Source organism: Eulemur rufifrons, chromosome 8, assembly GCF_041146395.1.
Source record: "Eulemur rufifrons isolate Redbay chromosome 8, OSU_ERuf_1, whole genome shotgun sequence".
Lineage (NCBI taxonomy): Eukaryota > Metazoa > Chordata > Mammalia > Primates > Lemuridae > Eulemur > Eulemur rufifrons.
This window is the reverse complement of record NC_090990.1, coordinates 67,544,301-67,565,813: the sequence shown is the minus strand read 5'-3', so window position 1 is coordinate 67,565,813 and position 21,513 is coordinate 67,544,301. Positions and strand designations below refer to the sequence as shown.

The 21,513-nt window shown below is 34.0% G+C and overlaps 1 protein-coding gene across 2 annotated transcripts in view; it reads left to right on the top strand.

The window, feature by feature from the left end:
* COL24A1 (collagen type XXIV alpha 1 chain) overlaps nt 1–21,513 on the top strand; it is a 331,682-nt gene that overhangs the window by 145,260 nt on the left and 164,909 nt on the right. For both annotated transcript variants that reach the window (XM_069478155.1, XM_069478156.1), the window contains exons 23-24: nt 1,955–2,008; nt 5,270–5,314. In XM_069478155.1, the coding sequence (XP_069334256.1) occupies nt 1,955–2,008; nt 5,270–5,314 (99 nt within the window). The remainder of the gene's footprint in view (nt 1–1,954; nt 2,009–5,269; nt 5,315–21,513) is intronic.

Here is a 21,513-nt window from a genome sequence, read left to right as displayed (position 1 = left end):
TCTGAACCTTTACCTTGCTTCCTACTTCCCTGTGAAGATTGAAGTAATCAAAAGAGAACTTTCACAATTTTCTGTCATTGCATCTACCCTCCTCCCTCTATGCCCATTTACTACTCTGCCTTCTCTCCTGTTATTGTGGATAAATAGGCCATCTTTTTAGCTAAGGTCTAAACTTCCACTTGTTCACTACATACCTTGTTCTCTTGTGTACTCAAGAACATTGGTCCAGAAGTTCTCCTCTCTCTCTCCTGTATGTTAATTCTTTTCTCTCTATTGGATCATCCTATCAGCATATAAACATGTTATTTCTTCCATCTTAAAAACAAAAATAAAACTTGTATTGACCCTTTCCAGGTATTAACTTATTTTGCTCCTTTGCTTTTCAGTAAAACTCCTCAAAAGTGTTTTCTGTACATGCTCTTTCCCATTTTTCTCTTCTATCTATGTGCTTGAACAACTTTTGTACCCACCACTCCAACACAAATGGTCTTTCAAAGATCATCAGTGGGCTCTGTGTTGCTGAATCAAGTGGTCATTTCTCAATCCTCATAATCCTCATATTATTCAGCACTCATGTCCTCAGAATTTGACAATATCACTCTCCCTGGAAACAATTTCTTCACTTGCATGATTTTCCTCCTAACTCTCTAGCATCAAATTTCATATTTTCCTCATTTCTTCAAATTCTAAATGTTGAAGTGCCCCAAGGCTTGGTCTGTGACCTTCTTTTCATTTCTGTCTACCCTCACTGCCTAGATGAGCTCTTCTGGTCTTATGGCTTTAAATACCACCAAAATGTTGATGATTTCAAAAATTATAACTTCAAATCAGAACCTTCTACCCGCTGAACTCTGGATTTGTATAACTACCAGAATCTCTCTCCACTTAGGTGCCTAACAAGCCTATGAAACTTAAATGTCCAAAACTCAGCTTCTAACTTATTCTCTAAACCTGTTCTTTTTAGCCTTCCTCCTTCATCTGTTCAATTACTCATATTAAAAATCTTGAGTTCATTATTGGCTCTTCTATTTCTCCTGCGTCCCACACATAACCTACCAGCTATTCCTGGAGGCTCTATCTTCAAACTATGTTCAGAACCTTACCACTTTTCGGAGCCTCCTCTATTTCCACCCTGATCTACACCACCATAATATAGCACTTGGATTACTGTGGTAGACTGTTACTTGTACTCCCTGCTTCTGTACTTGCATCAAAGTGATACTGTTAAAATGTAGAGCTTATCAGTTTTCTTGTCAAAGCTTGTCAAAGGCTTCCTGTCTCAGAGTGAAAGCCAAAGCCCTTCCTGTAACTCCCAAGGCCCTACATGACCTGACTTCCCAGCCCTCTTTCCTTACTTTGACCTCATCTCATTACTGATCTTCTCTTAATTCTTCTCCAGCTCATAGGTCCTCCAACACACCACGTGCATCCCAGGAGTAGTGCCTTTGTACCTGCTCTTTCCCCCTACCTGGAATACTTTCCCTTCAGATAGCCACATAATTTGTCCCTTTCTTAAAGTATCTATTCAGATGCCACCTTTTCAGTGAGGTCTTCTTCCCTGGTAATCTTATGAAAACTTTAAATAAAACTCTCACAGCAGTTTATATCTCTCTTCCCTGCTTAATTTGTTGTCCTTCATATTAGCACTACCTAACATGCTATATATTTTACTTATTTTTAAAAGTCTTGTTATCCCCACTAAAATACAAGTTCTATGAGGGCAGGTGTGTTTAGTATACTCCTCGATCCTCAGCACCCAGAACTCTGCATGGCACTTAGTGGACAGCCAAATAGTTGTAGAATGAATGGCTAATGAGTATGATAAAATACATTTATCAAATAATTACTTATTCATTTTATAAGAATAATCTAAATTTCATAAATCTTAGGAAATTTTTAAAAATGAGAATGACTAAGCATATCTCTTTTTTTCTTTTATTCTCTTCTCTTCTAGGGAAAACCAGGTCAAAAGGGATATGCAGGTGAACCAGGACCAGAAGGCTTAAAGGTAAAGCAACTGACTTTATTATCAGTTTTAAAGTATAATCATTAAAAAGATAAAATTGTGACTTTCATACAATTGAGAATCTATATATTTACATCTATATCTACCTATATACAGGTTAAGTATTTCTTATGTGAAATGCATGGAACCAGACGTGTTGGATTTCAGAATTTTTGGATTTGAGAATATTTGCATTATTTGTAATAATATGTACCAACTGAGGATCTCAAATTCAAATATCTGAAATCCAAAATGCGCCAATGAGCATTGCTTTTGAGTGTAATGTTAGCTCTCAAAAAGTTTCAGCTTCTGGATTTTCAGATTTGGGATACTCAACATGTGTATCTATGACTGTGTCTATAACTAAATATTTGTATATTGAATTGAATAAAGAAGTGTTAGGATAAGATCTGTATTTTAGATACAGGGCAATAAACTATAATTTCGATAGTTATCTATTCTATTGGAGGCCCTGCCTTCAAACTATGTCCAGAATCTTACCACTTTTCAGAGCCTCCTCTACTACCACCCTGATCTACCCCACCATAATATATCACTTGGATTATTGTGGATTTGGGAGCAGAAATCTACAAGTAATATAACTTTACTAAGTCTGGGGCTTTTAATCACAAGTAAACATTGAGTTTAGCTGAGTGTGTTCCCTAGGTAATCATTGGGTAGATTTCATCACTTTATGACACTAAAAAGATGTATCACCCACTTTTTGCTTTATTTCCAAGGTTTGGCTGATTTTTTATAACACCAATAAATATAAAGTAATGCTGTGGTTTAATGTATATAGACAGCATTAAGGCCTGAAAGAAACTAGCTTATAAGAATTAATGATTTTCGCAAATTTAAAATTTAAGAATTGAAAAAATTCACACCACTATTGCTAATTTTCCTAAGGCTGGAGTTCTTTATATTAAATGTTATTTCTATGATGCTGGAATCTAAGGAAAAGCTAAATACTTTGCAAGATAAATAAAGAAATATGAGCTAAAGTATTTTTTAATATGTCAGCATGCCTATGGTTGAAATTATCCTCAAGGAATATGTTTACCTGATTCTTTCTCAAATTATATTCAAAAACTCTTCAAAAATAGAAGAGTTTTATAAACAGACAGCTTAATCAATTGTGCTTTACTGGGATTAATCCCTGTATTGCCAGATAGTTCTAGGCAATTCAACTGTGAGCTACCACCTAGTAAAACTGGCAAGAAACTGAATCTCAGTCATTATCTATATCGTGTGTTCTCTCTAGAATCACACCAGAATCTAGGTGGCTTCTGTGTTACTCAGTAAAAGGAGGAAGTTCTCTAATATTCATTCCTCCCTAGCTGCCACTGAAATTTGTGTTTCAGTGTATCTTAAGGATCAGACCTCTCAGGGGGTGCTCTCAGGGGGAGTTGGTTAAGGATCACCACCTTTCACAGAACCCTAGGATCTCTGTTCTCTTCCTAGTCCTGGGGAAATATTCTCTCCGTCATTGTCCTCAGAGACAAGTCACCTCTTGCCTTCAGGCTCTCTGAAAATTAAACCAAGAAGGCAAATAATCTGCAGACAACTTTGCTTTCTGACTATTAACACAAACCTCCCCTAACGCTAAGTAGCACAAAGGGTTCATCTTCCTTCTTGGAATTTGAGAGGGGCAACTTATGGGTAAGGATGGAAAAATATGAAAATAAATAATCTGTATATTATCCTGTCATAAACTTTCTATGAAAGCTGTCTAATGAGCTGTCAAAAACTAGATACTACAACGTACTGCAGTGGATTACTCTTTACCATTTATCTGAATACCGAAATTTAGACAAAAATTTGTGTAGACTTTGAAAGTTTATTACTCTTGATGAATATTTGGTTTCAGTGCTTAAAATCAGTACTATCAAAATATAATGTGAACCACAGATGTGAGCCACATTAAAAAGTAAAAATAAAAAACAAACAAAAAAGAAGTAAAAAGAAACAGGTAAAATTAATTTCAATAATATTTTATTTAACCCAAGATATCAAAATATCTAACATGTAATCAATATTAAAATTATTAATGAGGTATTTTATATTCTTTTGTACAAAGTCTTTGAAATTTGACATGTATTTTATACTTACATCACCTTTCAATTCAGACTAGCCCATTTTAAATGATAGCCACATATTAATGGCTACAGTATTGTTCAGTGTCTTAAAATCTTATTACTCTACGCTGTAATATAATTGTTAATTTGTAGATAGTAATTGATGGTTTAGTCCTCTATTTCTCTAAACAAAATGTACGTTCCTGTTAGAGTCAGTCTATGTAGTACTCTGAACTTAATCTTTTATCTTTCATTAATCTATACCTTTGCTCATGCCATCCCCCACCACTAAAAATGGCCCTGTCTCATCACCAGTGTAAGTATCACCTTTTCCTCAGGGCCCAGCTCAAATACAGTTTTATGATGCATTATTTGAAATTAATAATGTTTAGGTTGTTTGAAAAGTAATATGGTGCATAGATTGTATTTTACTTAACACTGCCAGCAGGCTGTGGGACAGCAGATCATACTCAGGTACATTAATATTTTTATGGTAAAATGTAAGGATGTTCAGATTAATTATAATAAATCAAAGCTATACATGAACTCAGATCAAATTAAGTATTGCTGCCAAATACATTCAGGTTAGGTCAAGTGTGCCACCAAATGAGTTGTGAAAAACTTTGGATTTTCAGAGCTTTATGGACTGCAACATTGTGGTTCAGGGGTTATGAACATGTGTTGCTTCTCCAGTGATGCCGGCTCTAGCTACCCCAGCTGACAGGCTGCCTGATCACAGAGCTCCTTTAGTACTTAATCTGTGTCATGTTTTCTGTTCTACCTGAGCAAATACAGCATCCCTGTGGGCAAGGGCTTTATTTTTATTCTTCTTAATATCTTTCACAGTGCCTACCACTCTATGTTTTACAGAGTACACCTCAATAAGTGTTTTATTTTTAAAAAACTTATCTATAAAAGTGTTTTAAAAGTGATTAAAAGTCACAAATAGGAGAATGTAATTTAAGAATATGGGTTATTACTATTTGAACGAAAATAGAGGAAAGACCACATTCCACAGAATACTATAACAGAGTTTTGAATAACTTAGATTTCCTTTGCCTTTTTCTAGGCTATGATTAGATAATTACATTAGAAAGAAAAACAGAAGATCTTATATATTAAACTTTCAAATAATCTTATTTGAAAAATAATCATTTTTTTGCAATTTTATATTCTTTATCTACAGGGAGAAGTAGGAGATCAAGGAAATATTGGAAAGATTGGTGAAACAGTAAGCTTATTTTATGCTTATTTTATGCTCTTTTTTTTCAGTCATCTGTAAGCGTTTTTAGGAATCATCTTAACCATGATGTATTAGCCATAATCATGTGACTCAGAATCAGAATAATTCTTACCAACTACAAATTTAAACTCAGTTGTGGTATTTCTACTAACAAATAAAATCTACTATACAAAAGAGAAATGAGGGAAAGTGAACAATGATGTTTTCATCCAGCATAAATTGTGTTTATGATTTTAGGAATATTCTTGTTTTTAATATTTGGTTTTCAATTTTAGTTCTAATTACTTCAATCTAAATTTGACCTTAACATTTTTCATTATTAAAAAGCTTATTAAATCATAAAATAATTTAAGAGCTTGGAGGTAATTTTTCTTTGTATTTGAAATGTTGAGAGAACCAAGAGATAATGAACTGGAAAGTATAATTCCTTTCCTCAAATAAAGTTTGAGTTGTTTGAATTTACTTTATTGTGGAAGTGCAAGGCTTCCTGTTATATTTGAATCAAGTCTGTTAGAAGTAATTTTATTTTCTACAATCAGGAAAGCCAGCTAACATATTCTTTAACAAGTGAACTCACATAATGTTTATAAAGCCAAAAATTAAATTAACACAAGGAAAGTGGATTTATTTACAGTGTACTGATTGTCACAAAACAGGTGATATCATTTGTTAACTTAAATGAGCAAATTCAATTCCCAGCCTATTTTATGACTTAAACAAAAATAAAATTTCCTACAAAATTGTTTTGTAAGCTTAAATAAACAATTATAAATCCTAGTCATATGATAAAACAATAAAACATTTCTATACTCTTATATTTATCATTAATTAATAAAATAAGGAGGGATCTGTTTAATCTAAAAAGATCTTTGCCACAGTTAATCCTGAGTCTCTAGAAAGTGAGCTTTTTGTTCTTGTTTTTGCTGAGAAAGGAAGTTTCAATGCAGTATTCATGTCAATTAGATCATTAAAAACTTCTTATCAAATATAATTGTAACATTTCTCTAAAGTCACTCAGATTAAATTCTGCCTTTTCTTAGTGACAGATTGCTTAAGAAATATGTATATAAACTAAGACTAGCACCCAAAGTAAAAATACCATTGAAGAACATCTTTTCTTAACATAACATCTTATATATTAAACTTTTAAATGTTATTTACTTAATAGTTTTGGACTAGTTACACACAGGATAAGAACCCATTGCCAGTGCTATCCAAAAAGGAAATGGACTATCTTGGCAGATAGTAGATTTTTGTCCCTGGAAGGAAAAATAATAGTTATTGAACATTTACTATGTGCCAGGTATAATATTGATGTTTTATATTATGATATTTTTGAAGATACATTTTATTATTCCAGTTTTTAAAATTAGGAAACTGGAGTTCAGTAAGTAACTATTAATAGTTCAAAGTTACATAGCTAATAAATTGCTGAATTGAGATTTAAACCCAGAACTCTAAACTCAAATCCAAATCTCTGCATTATACCATGCTGGGATGTTTTAATATTAGTTTAACAGCTGTTTGGCATAAATGTTGTTAGAGATGCTTTAAGCATCAGATAAGTTACCAAGCAAAAGGACCTTTTCAACTTTGAGATTCTTTCTCGTTAAGAATAGGAGATAAAGGCTTCCTTAAAAAAATTACTGACTATATTGAGTTAATTCAACAATATAAAATGCCTAAAGAATATTTTTGGCTCTCGGTAATTCCCAGCTTCTATTTTGTCTTGTTAATTTCCAAGTTTTGGAAATACAGTTCATCTACTCCAGAGTTCTGTTCCCAAGAAAATTCTTAAGCGATATAGGAAGAATAGGGTTGTACTTTATGACATGAATCTTGTAAAATAGTTTTTCCTTTGCCGAATTTTCTTATACAGTAATTTAATTGCCTTTAACTGGACCTTCTCTAGTTTTATTTCTTTCTTTCTAGATTTATACCAGTTAGAACCCAAATTATGATAGAGCATGCCAAGCACAGTAGTCCCATCTATATTTCATGTCTACCTCTTGCAATATATACTGTGTACAAAGAATTAATTTCTGTAGATGTGCTCTAAATGAGTTTCTAATTTCAAAAGATGCTCTCTCTTCTTTCTCATTCTAGTATTTCACTTTTTATGAATAAATCTAGAATTATTCTACCGTAATTACTGGTCCTCTCTGTCTTAAACTGTTTAGGATGAAAGTATTTGAAGAGCTGTAAAAGAAAGAATATGCTTTTTTCAATATTGGTCAAGAGACAAGTATTAGGATCAGTAGATAGACATCATAAGGGAATAGATTTTGGTTTAGTGTAGGCAAAGATATTTTAACAGAATTTCTGACACTCAAATAGGCTCTTCTGTAGAGTGATTCAACACTTCATTATTGGAAGGTTTGATGACTATCTTCAATCACTTATTCAGAAGATGTTTATTGATTGTACCAGGCACCTTCATATGGTCCCTGCCTTTGTAAAACTTACAGTCTATTGGAGATTTGACAGACATTAAATATTCACATAAAGAAACATATAACTGTGATACATTCTATAAAGGAAAAGTTTAAGGGACTATGACAGGGGTGCAAAATCTCTTATCAGATGAGAGAAGGCTGTTTTAAGGACTAACATATGAATTGTAACCATAAAGAATGGTATGAGTTAGCCAGGGAAGATAAGAAGAAAGAACATTCCTGAAATATACACTATATATATTTCCCACTTTTGCCACTTACCTTGCTTTAGAGAAATTACTTAATTTCTCTAAAGATTTGTTTTTTCATCAATAAAAGGATGAAAATAACTACCTCATAAAGTTTCTTATGAAGATTAAACATGATAATGCACATAGAGCACTTAGCACAGTGCCAGTCACATAGTGAACACTTGATAAATGTTAGCCGTTGGGCTGGCAGTTATTGTTATGTGTGACAGTCCTAAGTAGGAAACATTTAGCTATTTTGAGGAACTGAAGGAAAACCAGTGTGGATATACCTTGGTGAACAAAGGGAAAAGTCACATGAGGTGATACTCATGAAGGAGGCAGAAGCTGATCATTCCGGGCCATGTTTAATTACTTTGCACTCGATCCTAAGATCTATGAAAAATTGCTGAAGATATTCTAAGTATGCCAATGTCGTGATTTAGTTTATGTTTTAAGATCACTCTGGTTGCAATGGATTGGGAATTCAGACATGGTTGTGAGGAGTAGAAGTAGAAGAGGGTAAGCATTCAGAATTCCATTATAGTAGTTGAAATGAAAGAGAAAGATGACTTGGACCAGGATTGTGGCAGTGAAGATAAAGAGAAGTGGATGTATTTGAGATATATGTGAGGTGATAGGTTGGACGTAGGCTGCAAAAAAAGGAAGGAGTCTAATAAGTACCCAGCATAGAATATGCCTGTGATAACTAAACTATTTATGATTTATCAGGAATTTTCTGGAAGCATAGGGATGATGTCTAAGAATAATTCCAATTCCAAGAGACCATGTCTCACTTCTAAGAATTTTAGAATTTAGCATTTTCTGTCTTTCCTTTCACCTGCCAATTTGGCTCCTTTTCTCTGACCTTTTTGTAGTTTTCTTTACATCTTTCTGAAGTTAGATCAAAAAGAATTAGATTAAGTTTTTTAGAGGTGATGCGTTCACAGCTTTCTCCATGAGTGGCATAATGACTTCCATTATGTTTTCTTTATTATTGACGATACTCAAATCCAGGCAGGCCTTTTCCTGTACAGAAAAATTGGAGATGTCTTTGGAAAATAATCAACAGGAGAATACCAGGACTCTTTCCTGGTTGGTTATTTTAAATTTAAAATGTGGATTTATTTTTTCATAAATTGTCCTTAATTACGTTACGTTTCAGTTGCCACATTTCTGTCCACTTGAAGAGATTCATATGATTGTTCTATAGTCTGGCCACATTGTTTTATTTCTTAAAATATAACCCAACTGATTTGATTGATTTTACCTCAGTCATTCCTTAACATCAATTTAGCAAGATTTCATGAGCAATTTACTGTGTCCTTTCTTTTTTTTCTGTCTTCCCTCTGGTGTGCTAGTGTATACTAAATGAAAGAGGAAAGGCCATGGATAATCCTCAAAATCTCTACTTCTTTGCTCTACTTCTCCTTGCAAAACCATTAGTATCATAGATCTTCTGACAGCTCATTCCAAGCTGGATTATAACCAGTTCATTCAAAACCCAACAGAGGTGGACTCAGAGGAGGAAATTAGAGGAAATAAATCTATTTATTGATAACCTATTAATCTCACTTAATCTTGAGACAACCTTTGTAAAATTGATCTTCTTATTGCTGTTCTATAAATGAGGAAACTGAAATTTATTGAAGTTATGTGATGTGTCCAAATTCATATAGCTAGTAAGCAGCCAATCTGGATTTCAAATCCAAAATTTCTATCAACAATTCCAAGGGTCTCTTCTCTGCATCAACTAATCATCAACTTGTTCTGTCTTTAAATGGAAACATGAAGTGCATCCTTGGGAATTAATGGTTAGGAAGATTTGAATTAATGGTCAGGAAATTTGAAAATGGGTAAAATAAAATTTTAACTTGTAATATTCTAAGCCAAGCTGGCAATTTAATTTTAAAATATTGTCAAATGTTATTAGTCTTTGAGAAGTATAGAAACATAATTTAATGTATTTATAATAGAAACCAGAAAGATTTTGAAGGAGCTGGAAAAAAATATTTTAGAAGTGCTCAGCACAAAACCTCATTTGATATGGTAGTGTGTTGTTTTGCTGCTATCTGGTAACATTACTATGAAATTAGCTTGATATGAATTTATTTTATTTTATTTTAAGAGTTTCATTTTTCCTTTCTTTAATAGGAGAATGCTAGCTTTAGAGGGACCTACCTAAATCATAAGAAGTCATATTTCCTTGAGGGAAAGATTCAGAAGCTGATGGTACCATTTAGCCAAATCGGAAGAACTAAAGTAAAACTCTACCAACTGCCCCTAAGTAGAGCCTCTGTAGTTTCAGTGCCTTTATCTCAAAGAACATCATCTACCACCTCCTGTTTTTTAAGCTATTCCTACTTATAGCACAGCTGCAAAGCTGTTGTATACCTCTTATATGACAGGGAGTGGTAATTTTTCTCAGGGGAAAGAAAGTTATGTGAAATGTGTATCCATGATACATTCCATCATCAGAAGGATGTTTACCTGAATATGATAAAAATATCTACCATTTATTGAAAACCTATGATATGCCAGTTACTTTGCATATATTATATTATTTAATCATCATAAAGACTCTGGGAAATATTTATTATTCCTATTTTGTATAAAGGTAAACTTATGTTTCAGAGAAGTTAAAAAACTTGTCCTAAGTCAGCTAGTATAGTAGCAGAGCTGGAACTGAAGAGGAGATATCTCTAACTTCCCAGTATTGTCCTGCTTCCTCTTAACAATTAGCTTAAGATTTCCAGTAGTCTTTCTAATGAATACATACTGTTCTGTTATTACTGCATTAAGTTAGGGGTCATGGGGCCACAAGCACCACATTATAGTTTGAGAAGCAATTATGAAAAACCACAGGCATATTAAAATTATTATGTCTTAGGATCATGTATTTGGCATTTATCATCTTTGGAATGCATAAATACCATCACTTATTTGATTAAAAAGTCATAGAGTCATAGTGAATTAATTTCATCTATAGTATTATATCTTTGAAGGCATAGAAAATTAGAAGAGAATGTAAGTAAGTGGCAACGAAAGGTAAAATGAAGAAAGTATGTGAACATATCAGTGGATATGAACAGAAAAGATAATGACATTATAATTCCAGGTAAATTAAAGGGAAGTGAATTTAAAAAGGACAATGCTACTCAATCCACTATTCTCTGAAAACTAGGTACAGGTAACTCCAAGGTGAATTATTATTAGGTTATTAAGTATGAAATGTCTGATTTCCTTAAGTAGTAAGTTTGATAGTATCTGTGACATTTCACTTTGACACTTTTTGTTTTATTTTATTATAAAGGTACATCCTCATTCTTTCAAATACATTTTTGACTTGTGATTATCTTTCAGATTTTTTAGAACAATTTTTGTACAAACATGGATAGGTCAACATTTAGTATTATTTTTAAATGTGAGTTCTGTCTTAAAACCAATGCAACACAGACAGTTCAAAATATCAACAACGTGGCTAATGAATACCCAATATGCGATGGTTTAAAAAATTCTGTTCTGGTAATTTTAATCTTAAAAATGAGCCACATGGATGACCTGAGACCAACGTGGATAATTATAACCCAAAAACTGTAGGGGAAGCAAATTCATCTTAACCTAAGCATAAATTAACAACAAGGTTTGACATTACTAATCCAACAATATTAGACCATTGAAAACAAATCAACAAGATAAAGAAGCTGGACTGATGGTACTACATAAATTAAACAAATGTCAAAAGAAAAATCATCTCAAAGCTTGCCTTTCTTTGCTGTCATAACATAAAGGGGAAACATTTCTACACTATATTGTTACATGTGATAAAAAATAGATTCTTTTTGACAATCATAAGCGTTCAGCACAATGACTAAAGTGTTGAAACACAGTCCAAAACCAAATATTTGTCAAAAAAAGCTAATGGTGTCTGTTTGGTGGTCCAGCACTGGTATTATCCACTACAGCTTCATAAAACCTAGTCAATCGATTATAGCAGATGTCTACTGCAATCAGTTGGACAAAATGATGAGGATGCTTGTGATTAAAAAGCCAAGACAGCCCAATCCTCTTGCAAGACCACATGTTGCAAAAAAACATCACTGCTCAAACTACAGAGGCTGGAGTTGGAAACTCTCTGTCATCCACTATATTCACCAGACCTTGTACCAAGTGGCTACCACTTCTTCCAGACTTTGGACCACTTCTTGTAAGAAAAACTACTTAATTCTCAACAAGCTGTGAAAAACACCTTTCGCGATCTCATTGCCATTTGCTCTCCAGCTTTCTTTGCTGCTGGCATAAACAAGCTACCGTTAAGATGGCAAAACTGTGTCGATAGTTTAGACACATACTTTGATTAATTGTACTGCTTCTTGTTTGAGACATAATAAATTAAACTTTTGATTCAAAATTGGACATTTCATGTTTAATGACCTAATACATTGTAAGTGAGATGCTAATAGTTTTGTAATCACAAACGAAAGAAATTTCTCTAAGAAAATGAACTCAGCAAATTTCTAATACCACTGAGATACTTACAAGGGTGTTAGGATTTCTGGGTCTTTTGGGCTGCTATTAGATATACTGTTTTCCTGACAGTTGTGGTATCTCTTTGTAAATAGCAAAACAAATTACTAGGGGAATAATAAATACTGTATTAGATGTGTTCCTGTAGTACTTTTTTCCTACAGCTATGAAAGTTAAAGGGTATGAGAAATTGAAGACTACAGAAAGTTGTTTGTATCACCAAACCAAACAGAAAAAAATCCTTTAAAAGTAGTGGTAAGAGGTAAACCAAGATTAAATCATATGTAAGTGGTTATAAAGGGGAAAGCAACAAAAATGAAAAGAAAAATTCACATGATTATAATATAAAAATAAAAAGGTAAAGTTTCTATCCATGGGGAAAATAAATGATACACGTGTCTGTGCTACAGTCTAAAAAACACAGAAGTTGTTGAAAGCTAAGCATACCTTCAACATATAAAGACCCTATTTTATATTCAGTATATTTTTTCTTTTATTCTTACTAAGTGTACACTTAGTAACTATTAAAAAGTAAAATATTCAAGGAAAAGGAATAAGATCTAGTACTTAAGTACTGATAAAGAACAAAATATTTATCATACCTGGCATATTAAAGAGTAATAAAGCAGTACCCTTCCTAGTCTAATAAAGTTTCTCAGATTGCCCAAATTGGAATAGCAATAAACTACTACTTCTAAAGAATCAAATAAAAGAGATATTAAAACGGAACTTTGTGGCCAGGCATGGTGACTCACACCTGTAATCCTAGCACTTTGGGAGGTGTAGGTGGGAGGATCACTTGAGGCCAGGAGTTCGAGATCAGTCTGAGCAACGTAGTGGGACCTGATCTTTACAAAAAATACAAAAATTAGCCAGGTGCAGTGGCGCTCACCCGTAGTCCCAGTTACTCAGGATGCTGAGGCAGGAGGATCACTGAGCCCAGAGTTTGAGGCAGTAGTGAACTATGATTGGGCTACTGCACTCTATCCCAAGTGACAGAGTCAGACCCTGTCTCAAAATATAAAAAGGAACTTTGTGCTTCCAATAGCATCAGTCTCTTTTAGATGTGAACATTTAGTATGCTGAGTGCCCAGGAGCAATTAGCCTTTAGCCTTCTAAGGAAACAAAAACTTAATAATTTTGCCTGATTTAGAATTGATAGAAATAATAATTTCTTATTCCTTCTGATTTTTAAGGATTTACTCCTAAGAATTATTTTTCAAAATCACATTCAGTATAATTCTGTATTTGTGCTTGGGCCATCAAGATTTAGAATCAAGTGGTTTAAAGATTATTGTTCTGTGATTTGAAGTAAATTCATTGTTGGTAATTATGTCTATCTTATATGCTTTTCTTCAACATGTACTTATATTTCTGTGTTTTAGATGGATATTGTGACTTTTATAACCAAAAAAATGAAAGACACAGGCAAAACATTTATTTTATTCACATATGTGTAATATCATCAAAAACACTTACTGAGTATTCACTGTGTTCTAGAGGTACAGTTAAATAAGACTTGTTCCTCAAGTGGTGTATGATCTAGAAAATGAGAAAAGAATAATATACATAATTTTACAAAATATTAGTCCTCTTATATAAGATACTCCAAGAAAAAAAGTAAAAATTGTTTTGGCACCCATCATAAGGACATATGTGTTGATAGAGAAACTCTGACTTTGTTTGAATATTGAAGTGTCAATATTAATTTTGGAGGAAATTAAAGCTCCTTGTTTCTATATAGAAGGAGTCGAGGGGTGACATTTTGGTTGGCAGGGGATACTAAAGGTTTTCCCTTGAAGTTGTGTTTGCATAGAAACTATACCATTTGTACTTATTAGTAGTGCACTATCTTATTTTTATTTAGATATTTATACATCAATAAAAATAACAAAGATTTCTGATGATGTTTTATTCTCAGTATATATAAAATGGAAAATACATTTCTTGTTCATATCAAAGAATGGGATGGACTGATGGAAATAATGTTGGGTCCAAGCTAAAGGTGTTGTCTTGGGTCACTTGTTGGCATTACCATTCTTATAGAAGGTGATGGCCAATCATAATCTGAGAATATTTTAAAAAATATTTAGGACCTATGTAACTAATGTCCTAAATTTTGAAACTTAAGAGTTACAAACATTATAGGAGTCAGGAAACTTTTCTGTATTGGGCCAAAAAGTATATATTTTAGGCTTTCAGGCCATATGGTCTCTTTCACAGCTACTCAACCCTGCTGTTGTAATACAAAAGCAGCCATAGACAATACATAAATGAATGAGTCTGGCTCTATTCCCGGTAAAGCTTTATTTACAAAAACAGACGTCTGGCAGGATATGGCCTACAGGCTGTAGTTTGCCCTTTCTTGTTCTAGAAAGTTATACTTAATTTGAGATACACCAGATTTTGTTAAATGAGTCTGCATATGTGATTCTGCTTCATTAGTTTTTTATGATTAAGAAAAAAACATTAAACACAAATGTGATTTCTTCAAATCTTACTTTCAAACAGATTCAAATTGCCAGGCAGATTGTGTTGCTACCATTCATTCATTTTGTGCACTGTGAACATAATGAATTAATTTGTATTTATGTGTATACCAAATATATATCCAAAGTACTTTACTGGAATTTATCATTTTTTCCTTAACAAACACTAAGCAGAAAATATTTTCAAGAATAGTGAAATCTTCTCTTTATGTGCATGTGTTCACTAGAAACATTTTTCTGAACATCATACATGTTTTTCGAATTCTTGCTTTAAGTGTCAAAGCATTTTCACCTATTAAGTTTTAGTGAGTTTTTCTTTCAGTATTTTTAAAAAGTTCTCAGAGAATGTCATTAAACTTGTATTTCCAATTAGCTGGAGATATTTTGCATTTTCACTCTATCTTCTGTTTATGAAATATCTCTCTTTTTCATTAATTTGACTTTGTTTCAGTCTGTTTCTGTCACCTCTAAAGACCTTCACTTTCTCACTCCTATTGTCCACCAAACACTTTCAAGAGCCATTTCAGGTCACCTGCTCAACCATGACGTCTTCTCTAATCTCCATGCCTAGTTACATCCACTTCCTTTCCTTCTTTAAAAGCCCTTCAGCATTTTATCTACATTATTATGTTCCTTAGCATATATTGCCTTATATCACAGTTACTTTTTTACTTGAACTATCCCTACAGAAAACTCCCACAGCAATGAGCACATGCCTTATATGTTGTACATTGACAATAAGTATATATTGAACTGTGGTAAATTGAGAAATGAATTGTGCTGCTATAAACCTGCACCCAAATGTTTACATGTACTCACCAGCAAATTGGTTTCCCTGATCATCACCTAAGTGCACATTTTGGAATAACACCAATTGGGGGTAGGACAGATGTGGGGGTTGGGAGTAGGGGATGGGTGTATACCTACATAATGAGCGCGATGCACACTGTCTAGGGAATGGACACGCTGAAGCTCTGACTCGGGGGGATGGGGGGGATCAGCAATATACATAACCTGAACTTTTGTACTTTTGTACCCCCGTAATAAGCTAAAATAAAAAAAAAGAAATGAAAGGTAATTTTTAAAATATATTTGCTACTGGTTGTATTCTTAGAGGACTTCAGTGTGCTTAAGCTAAGTCTGAAAATAAGACAGATTCTTGTGATGCATTCAGAATAAGGGAAGACATTTTAATGGAAACAACAGCATGAGAAAAAATTATGGAAGCATGAAAGGACCTAGAATGTTTGTAGAACTGTATTGTAAGCAGTTTGGAGTAGCTGGCGGGAGGTAAAGCACAATGAGCCACAGCTCACCTGGCTCTAATTACTTACAGTGTCCTTCCCAACTTTTCTGACTCACAAGTATCTACTCTTCTTCCACAAGTCAATTCAAGTATTACTTATATATTTCACTCCAAGTATCCTCTCTATTTTATACATGCTTCTATCACCACTTGCTGCCCTTACTTATTTGCATATGTCTTCCCCTGATATGCTTTAAATCCTTTAAGGACCATGGTTTGTGAAACAAAAACTAAATCACAGAGTGTAATGTCTGTTTAAGAAATCAAAAAGTTTCCTCTGATCTGTATAGTTTTTCATAAAAGTTAAAAATCGTGCCTCACACTCACTGGGTTCAAGTCTATACTCATCATTCTCTTCTAAAACCCATTCCAATCCCTCCTATCCATGTTTCCTGTAATAGGTACCACACTGCCCAGTTACCAAGTGTTGAAAGCTCAGCATGTTCTTTGTATTCCCTCTTTTCCTTTACACTTACTTTTTTCCCTTTCCTTTTAAAAATTTTAATATTTAATAGATTTAGTTGGTACAAATTGAATTCTGTTACATGTGTATATTGGTGAACTCTGGGCTTTCTGTGTACCCATCACCCAAGTAGTGTGCATTGGACCCCATAGGAGTTTTTAATCCCTCACCTCCTCTCCTCCCCACCTTGTGAGTCTCCAGTGTCCATTGTACCACTCTGTGTGCCCCTGTGTAACCATAGTTTAGCTCCCACTTGTAAATGAGAATGTGTAGCATTTATTTTTCTTTTCCAGTGTTACTTCACTTAGGATAATGGCCTCCATTTCCATACAGGTTGCTGCAAAAGACATTATTTTATTCTTTCTTATCGATGCATAGCAAACATTTTTCTTTATCCACTTTTCAATTGATGGGCACTCAGGTTGATTCCATACGTTTGTGATTGTGAATTGAACTGTGATAAACATATGAGTGCAGGTATCTTTTTGATATAATGATTTCCTTTCTTCTGGGTAGATACCCAGTAGTGGGATGAGAGGATTGAATGGTAGATCTACTTTAGGTATTTGAAAAATCTCCATACTGATCTCCATAGAGGTTGTATTAATTTCCATTCCCACCAGCAACATCTATTGTTTTTTGACTTTTTGATAATGGCCATTCTAATTAGAGTAAGATGGTATCTCATTGTGGTTTTAATTTGTATTCCCTGGTGATTAGTGATGTTGAACATTTTTTCATATGTTTGTAGGCCATTTGTATATTTTCTTTCGAAAAATGCCTGTTCATGTCATTTCTCCACTTTTTTAATGGGGTTTGTTTTTTTCTTGCTGAACTGAGTTCCTTGTAGATTCTGGATATTAGTCTTTTGTTGGATGCATACTTTGTGAATATTTTCTCCCATTCTGTAGGTTGTCTATTTACTCCTTTGATGATTTATTTTGCTGTGCAGAAGCTTTTTAGTTTAATGAAGTCCCATTTGTCTATTTTTGTTTTTGTTGCCTTAGTCTTAAATTCTTTGCCTAGGCTAAATCCAGAAGATTTTTTCCTGTGTTTTCTTCTAGAGCTTTTATGGTTGTAGGTCTTGCACTTAAGTTTTTATTCCATCTTGAGTTAATTTTTATATATGGTAAGAGACAGGGATCCAGTTTTATTTTTCTGCATATGGCCATCTAATTTTCTCAGCACTATTTATTAAATAGTGTGCCCTTTCCCCAATACATGTTTTGTCTGTTTTGTCAAAGATCAGTTCGCTGTAGGTATGTGGTTTTATTTCTGAGTACTCTATTCTGTTTCATTGGTCTATGTGTCTACTTTTATGCCAGCAGCATGCTGTTTGGGTTACTATAGCCTTGTAGTATAATTTGAAGTTAGGTAATGGGATGCTTCCGGTTTTGTTCTTTTTGCTTAGGATTGCTTTGGCCATTCAGGTACTTTTTTGGTTCCATATGAATTTTGGAATTGTTTTTTACTAATTATATGAAAAATGCCATTGGTATTTTGATAGGAATTTCATTGAATTTGTAGATTGCTTTGGGCAGTATGGTCATTTTTTTTTTGGTCTTCAATCACAGTTATATTTTCACCTGTTGACATGTTGTGAATTTTATAGTGAATGAAGGCACAGATCAAAGTTTGTGACCAGATACAATTAGTAAATGTGCAAAGGTAACTTTCACTTATAAAGAGTTCTGCTCTACTACGGGTGATGATTGGTTTTCCATCGAGCCATGGTTTGAAGTATCTGATGAAACTCTAGATTATGCCATTTTTAAATTTAAAAAAATAGAAATGCATTTCCTCCAGGTCCATTTGGACAAATTTCCCCTCAACCATCTATTGGTTTGTTTATTTAATTGGTCATCCAGAAGGCCAGGTCAAGCAAATGGGTCATTGTGCTGTGATATCTCCAAGTGAATGGTTAGAAAGGTATCTAGAGCTTTATCATGATGGGTTGGTAGAACCCCATGCTGCCACTGGTAATGTTTGCCCTGTGCTTACCAAAAGAAGTTTCCAATCACAGGCTTGGGACAGGAACACACTTACAATACATGTTTCTCTGATGGGTCCTCTGGCTCCCCAGTGTTTAATGCATCTGGCAAATTGGTTGCTATGCATGTCTTCGGGCATTTTTATGAACATGGACATAAGACTTACGCCATTATAGAATTTGGCTACTTTATGGATTCTGTTTTTCACAATATTAAAGGGAAAACTAGAGCTTATGCAAATTATTAAATGAAGAGAAAAATAAGAACTACAATGAAGAAAAAAATAACAAGCAAGAGTCACCACTTTAAGATCATCAGATTGAACCCATGGAATACTGGGAAAAAAAGATGCTGTCTTCAAGAAAATAGGCCAATAATTTAGAGTGTTGGAGGCTGTTTCCTTAAAGTATAATGAAAATTCTTTCTTAATTAGAAAACTTTTTGAGAATTATGTGGATGTGCAAAACACATATTACAGCTCAAATAAATATTGATTTTTTTCCAATTGGTTTTTTTTTTTTTAATTTCAGAATACTACAGGGGTACAGATGTTTTGGTTACATAAATTGCTTTTGTACCATTTGAGTCAAAGTTATAAGTGTACCCATCCCCCATATAGTGTGCTTTGTACCCATTAGGTGTGAATTTACCCATCCCCTCCTCCACCCTCCCACCTGTTTGATTTCCAATGAGTGATGAGTGTTATTTCCACATAAATGGTCTCCAGTACCATCCAGGTTAATACAAGTGGTCATTTTAACAATATTGATTCTTCCACTCTATGAGCATGAATATTTTTCCATTTATTTGTGTCTACAATTTCTTTCAATAGTGATTTGTAGTTCTCCTTGTACAAATCTTTCACTTCTTTGGTTAAATTTATTCCCAGGTTTTGTGGGGGGGGGGGTTTCTTGCAGCTCTTGTAAATGGGATTGAGTTTTTGATTTGATTTGGTTCTAAGCTTGGTCGTTGTTGGTGAATAGAAGTGCTATTGGTTTTTCTATGTTGATTTTATATCCTGGAACTTTGCTGAGTTCATTTATCAAATTTAAATGGTGATAGTTGTATTTATTGCTACTGCTGCTGCTGCTGCTGCTGTATAAAAAGAAGGATAACAAAGCAGTTATATTTCCATTTTTCCCAAGTTTCTCATGCAGATAGTATTAACACAGGTACCTTAGGACGCCGGATGGAAAGGTCCCCAAAACCACTCCCAGTTTCAGCAATTCACTAGTAGGACTCACAGGACTTGGCATATAGTCATACCCATAACGAAGATTTATTACAGTGAAAGGATACAGAGCAGAGTCAATAAAGGGAAAAGGCACATGGAGTGAAGTCTGGAGGAAACTAAGGTGCAGCTTCCTGGAGTCCCCTCTAAGTAAGTCACACAGGATGTATTTAATACCTCCAGCAATGAGTTGTGACAATGTGTGATATATTGTCTACCAGAAAAGCTCACTAGAGACTCAATGCCCATATATTTCACTGGAGGCTGGTCAGATGAGCACCCTCTGACTATGGTGTAGCAAAATTCCAGACTCCCAGAAGGAAAACAGGTGTTCAACATAAACCATATTGTTTGCACAAACAGTTTAGGCACAGTGAGCCACTCTTACCAGTTCTGGAAATGGTAGGAACCCTCCCCAAATCCAAATTCCCAGACACCAGCCAAGAGTCAATTTTGTAAGCCAGCCATTGTAAAGATAGCAATCTCAGGCCTGCTCTGTTAATCCTTTTTGCCCAGACATGTAGATGAAATGTTCATAAGAGACATTATTTGAGGAATATATTATATCTTCCAAGTAACCAATGATTTACCAAACAAAAAAATCATGAAGAACTATATTAGGATTCCTCTCAAGAACATTTCAGAGACTTAAAGATGTAGATATTCACTTAAACTGCCCATAGGAGGTCTGAAAGTGGGTCCATTCATCTCACTCTTAAAATCTGGAACCACCTGACATTGGAACTACCCTCTGCCCTCTCCCTTGCAAAGCTCTAGCTTAGTATATATCCGGTTACCCCATAATTAGACCAACCTACGTAACATCTGTGGCAGTGGTTAGCAGATCAGTTGATGATGGTCTTGAGTTCCCAAACATCAGTGTTCTCAAGGATGAGAACATTGCTTGCTTTTTTTTCCTCTGTATTGCAGGACTCCAGTACAAGGGACAGGTAGGCAATAATAAGATACATATCTTTGTAAGCATAAACACTCAGATATGCTAATGACAGTATCAGTTAAGAGCAGATGAAACATATTCATAAAGAAATAGGTCAAAAGTGAAATGTGTTAAACACATATCACTATGGTTGGTAAGTGTTGGTAAAGTTGTTGCACCCAGCTTTATAACTGCAGTCATCTGAAATAATGTGACAGAAAACCTAAGTCTTTTGATGAGATCATAAAAAATTGTCATGGGTCACCACCTCATGTATAGTCACCCATAGAGCTGAGATCTCTAGAAATTTTATCCTTCACAAATGAATATGTACAAAAAGGATATCTCTTCATTAATGAGGAAGTTTTAATGTTTTAACATACGTGCATGATGCTTACACACAAAGTCAATGTTGTGATAATGCACTTTCATGGAGTCAAATGTGTAAAAAATGCATAAAACAAACTAGAACTTTCTAAAACTCTTTACATAAGTTATACTTCCAGTATTGGAAATGACGTGAAGATGAATTGGCACTATATGTGAAGGGGCAGAAGTTG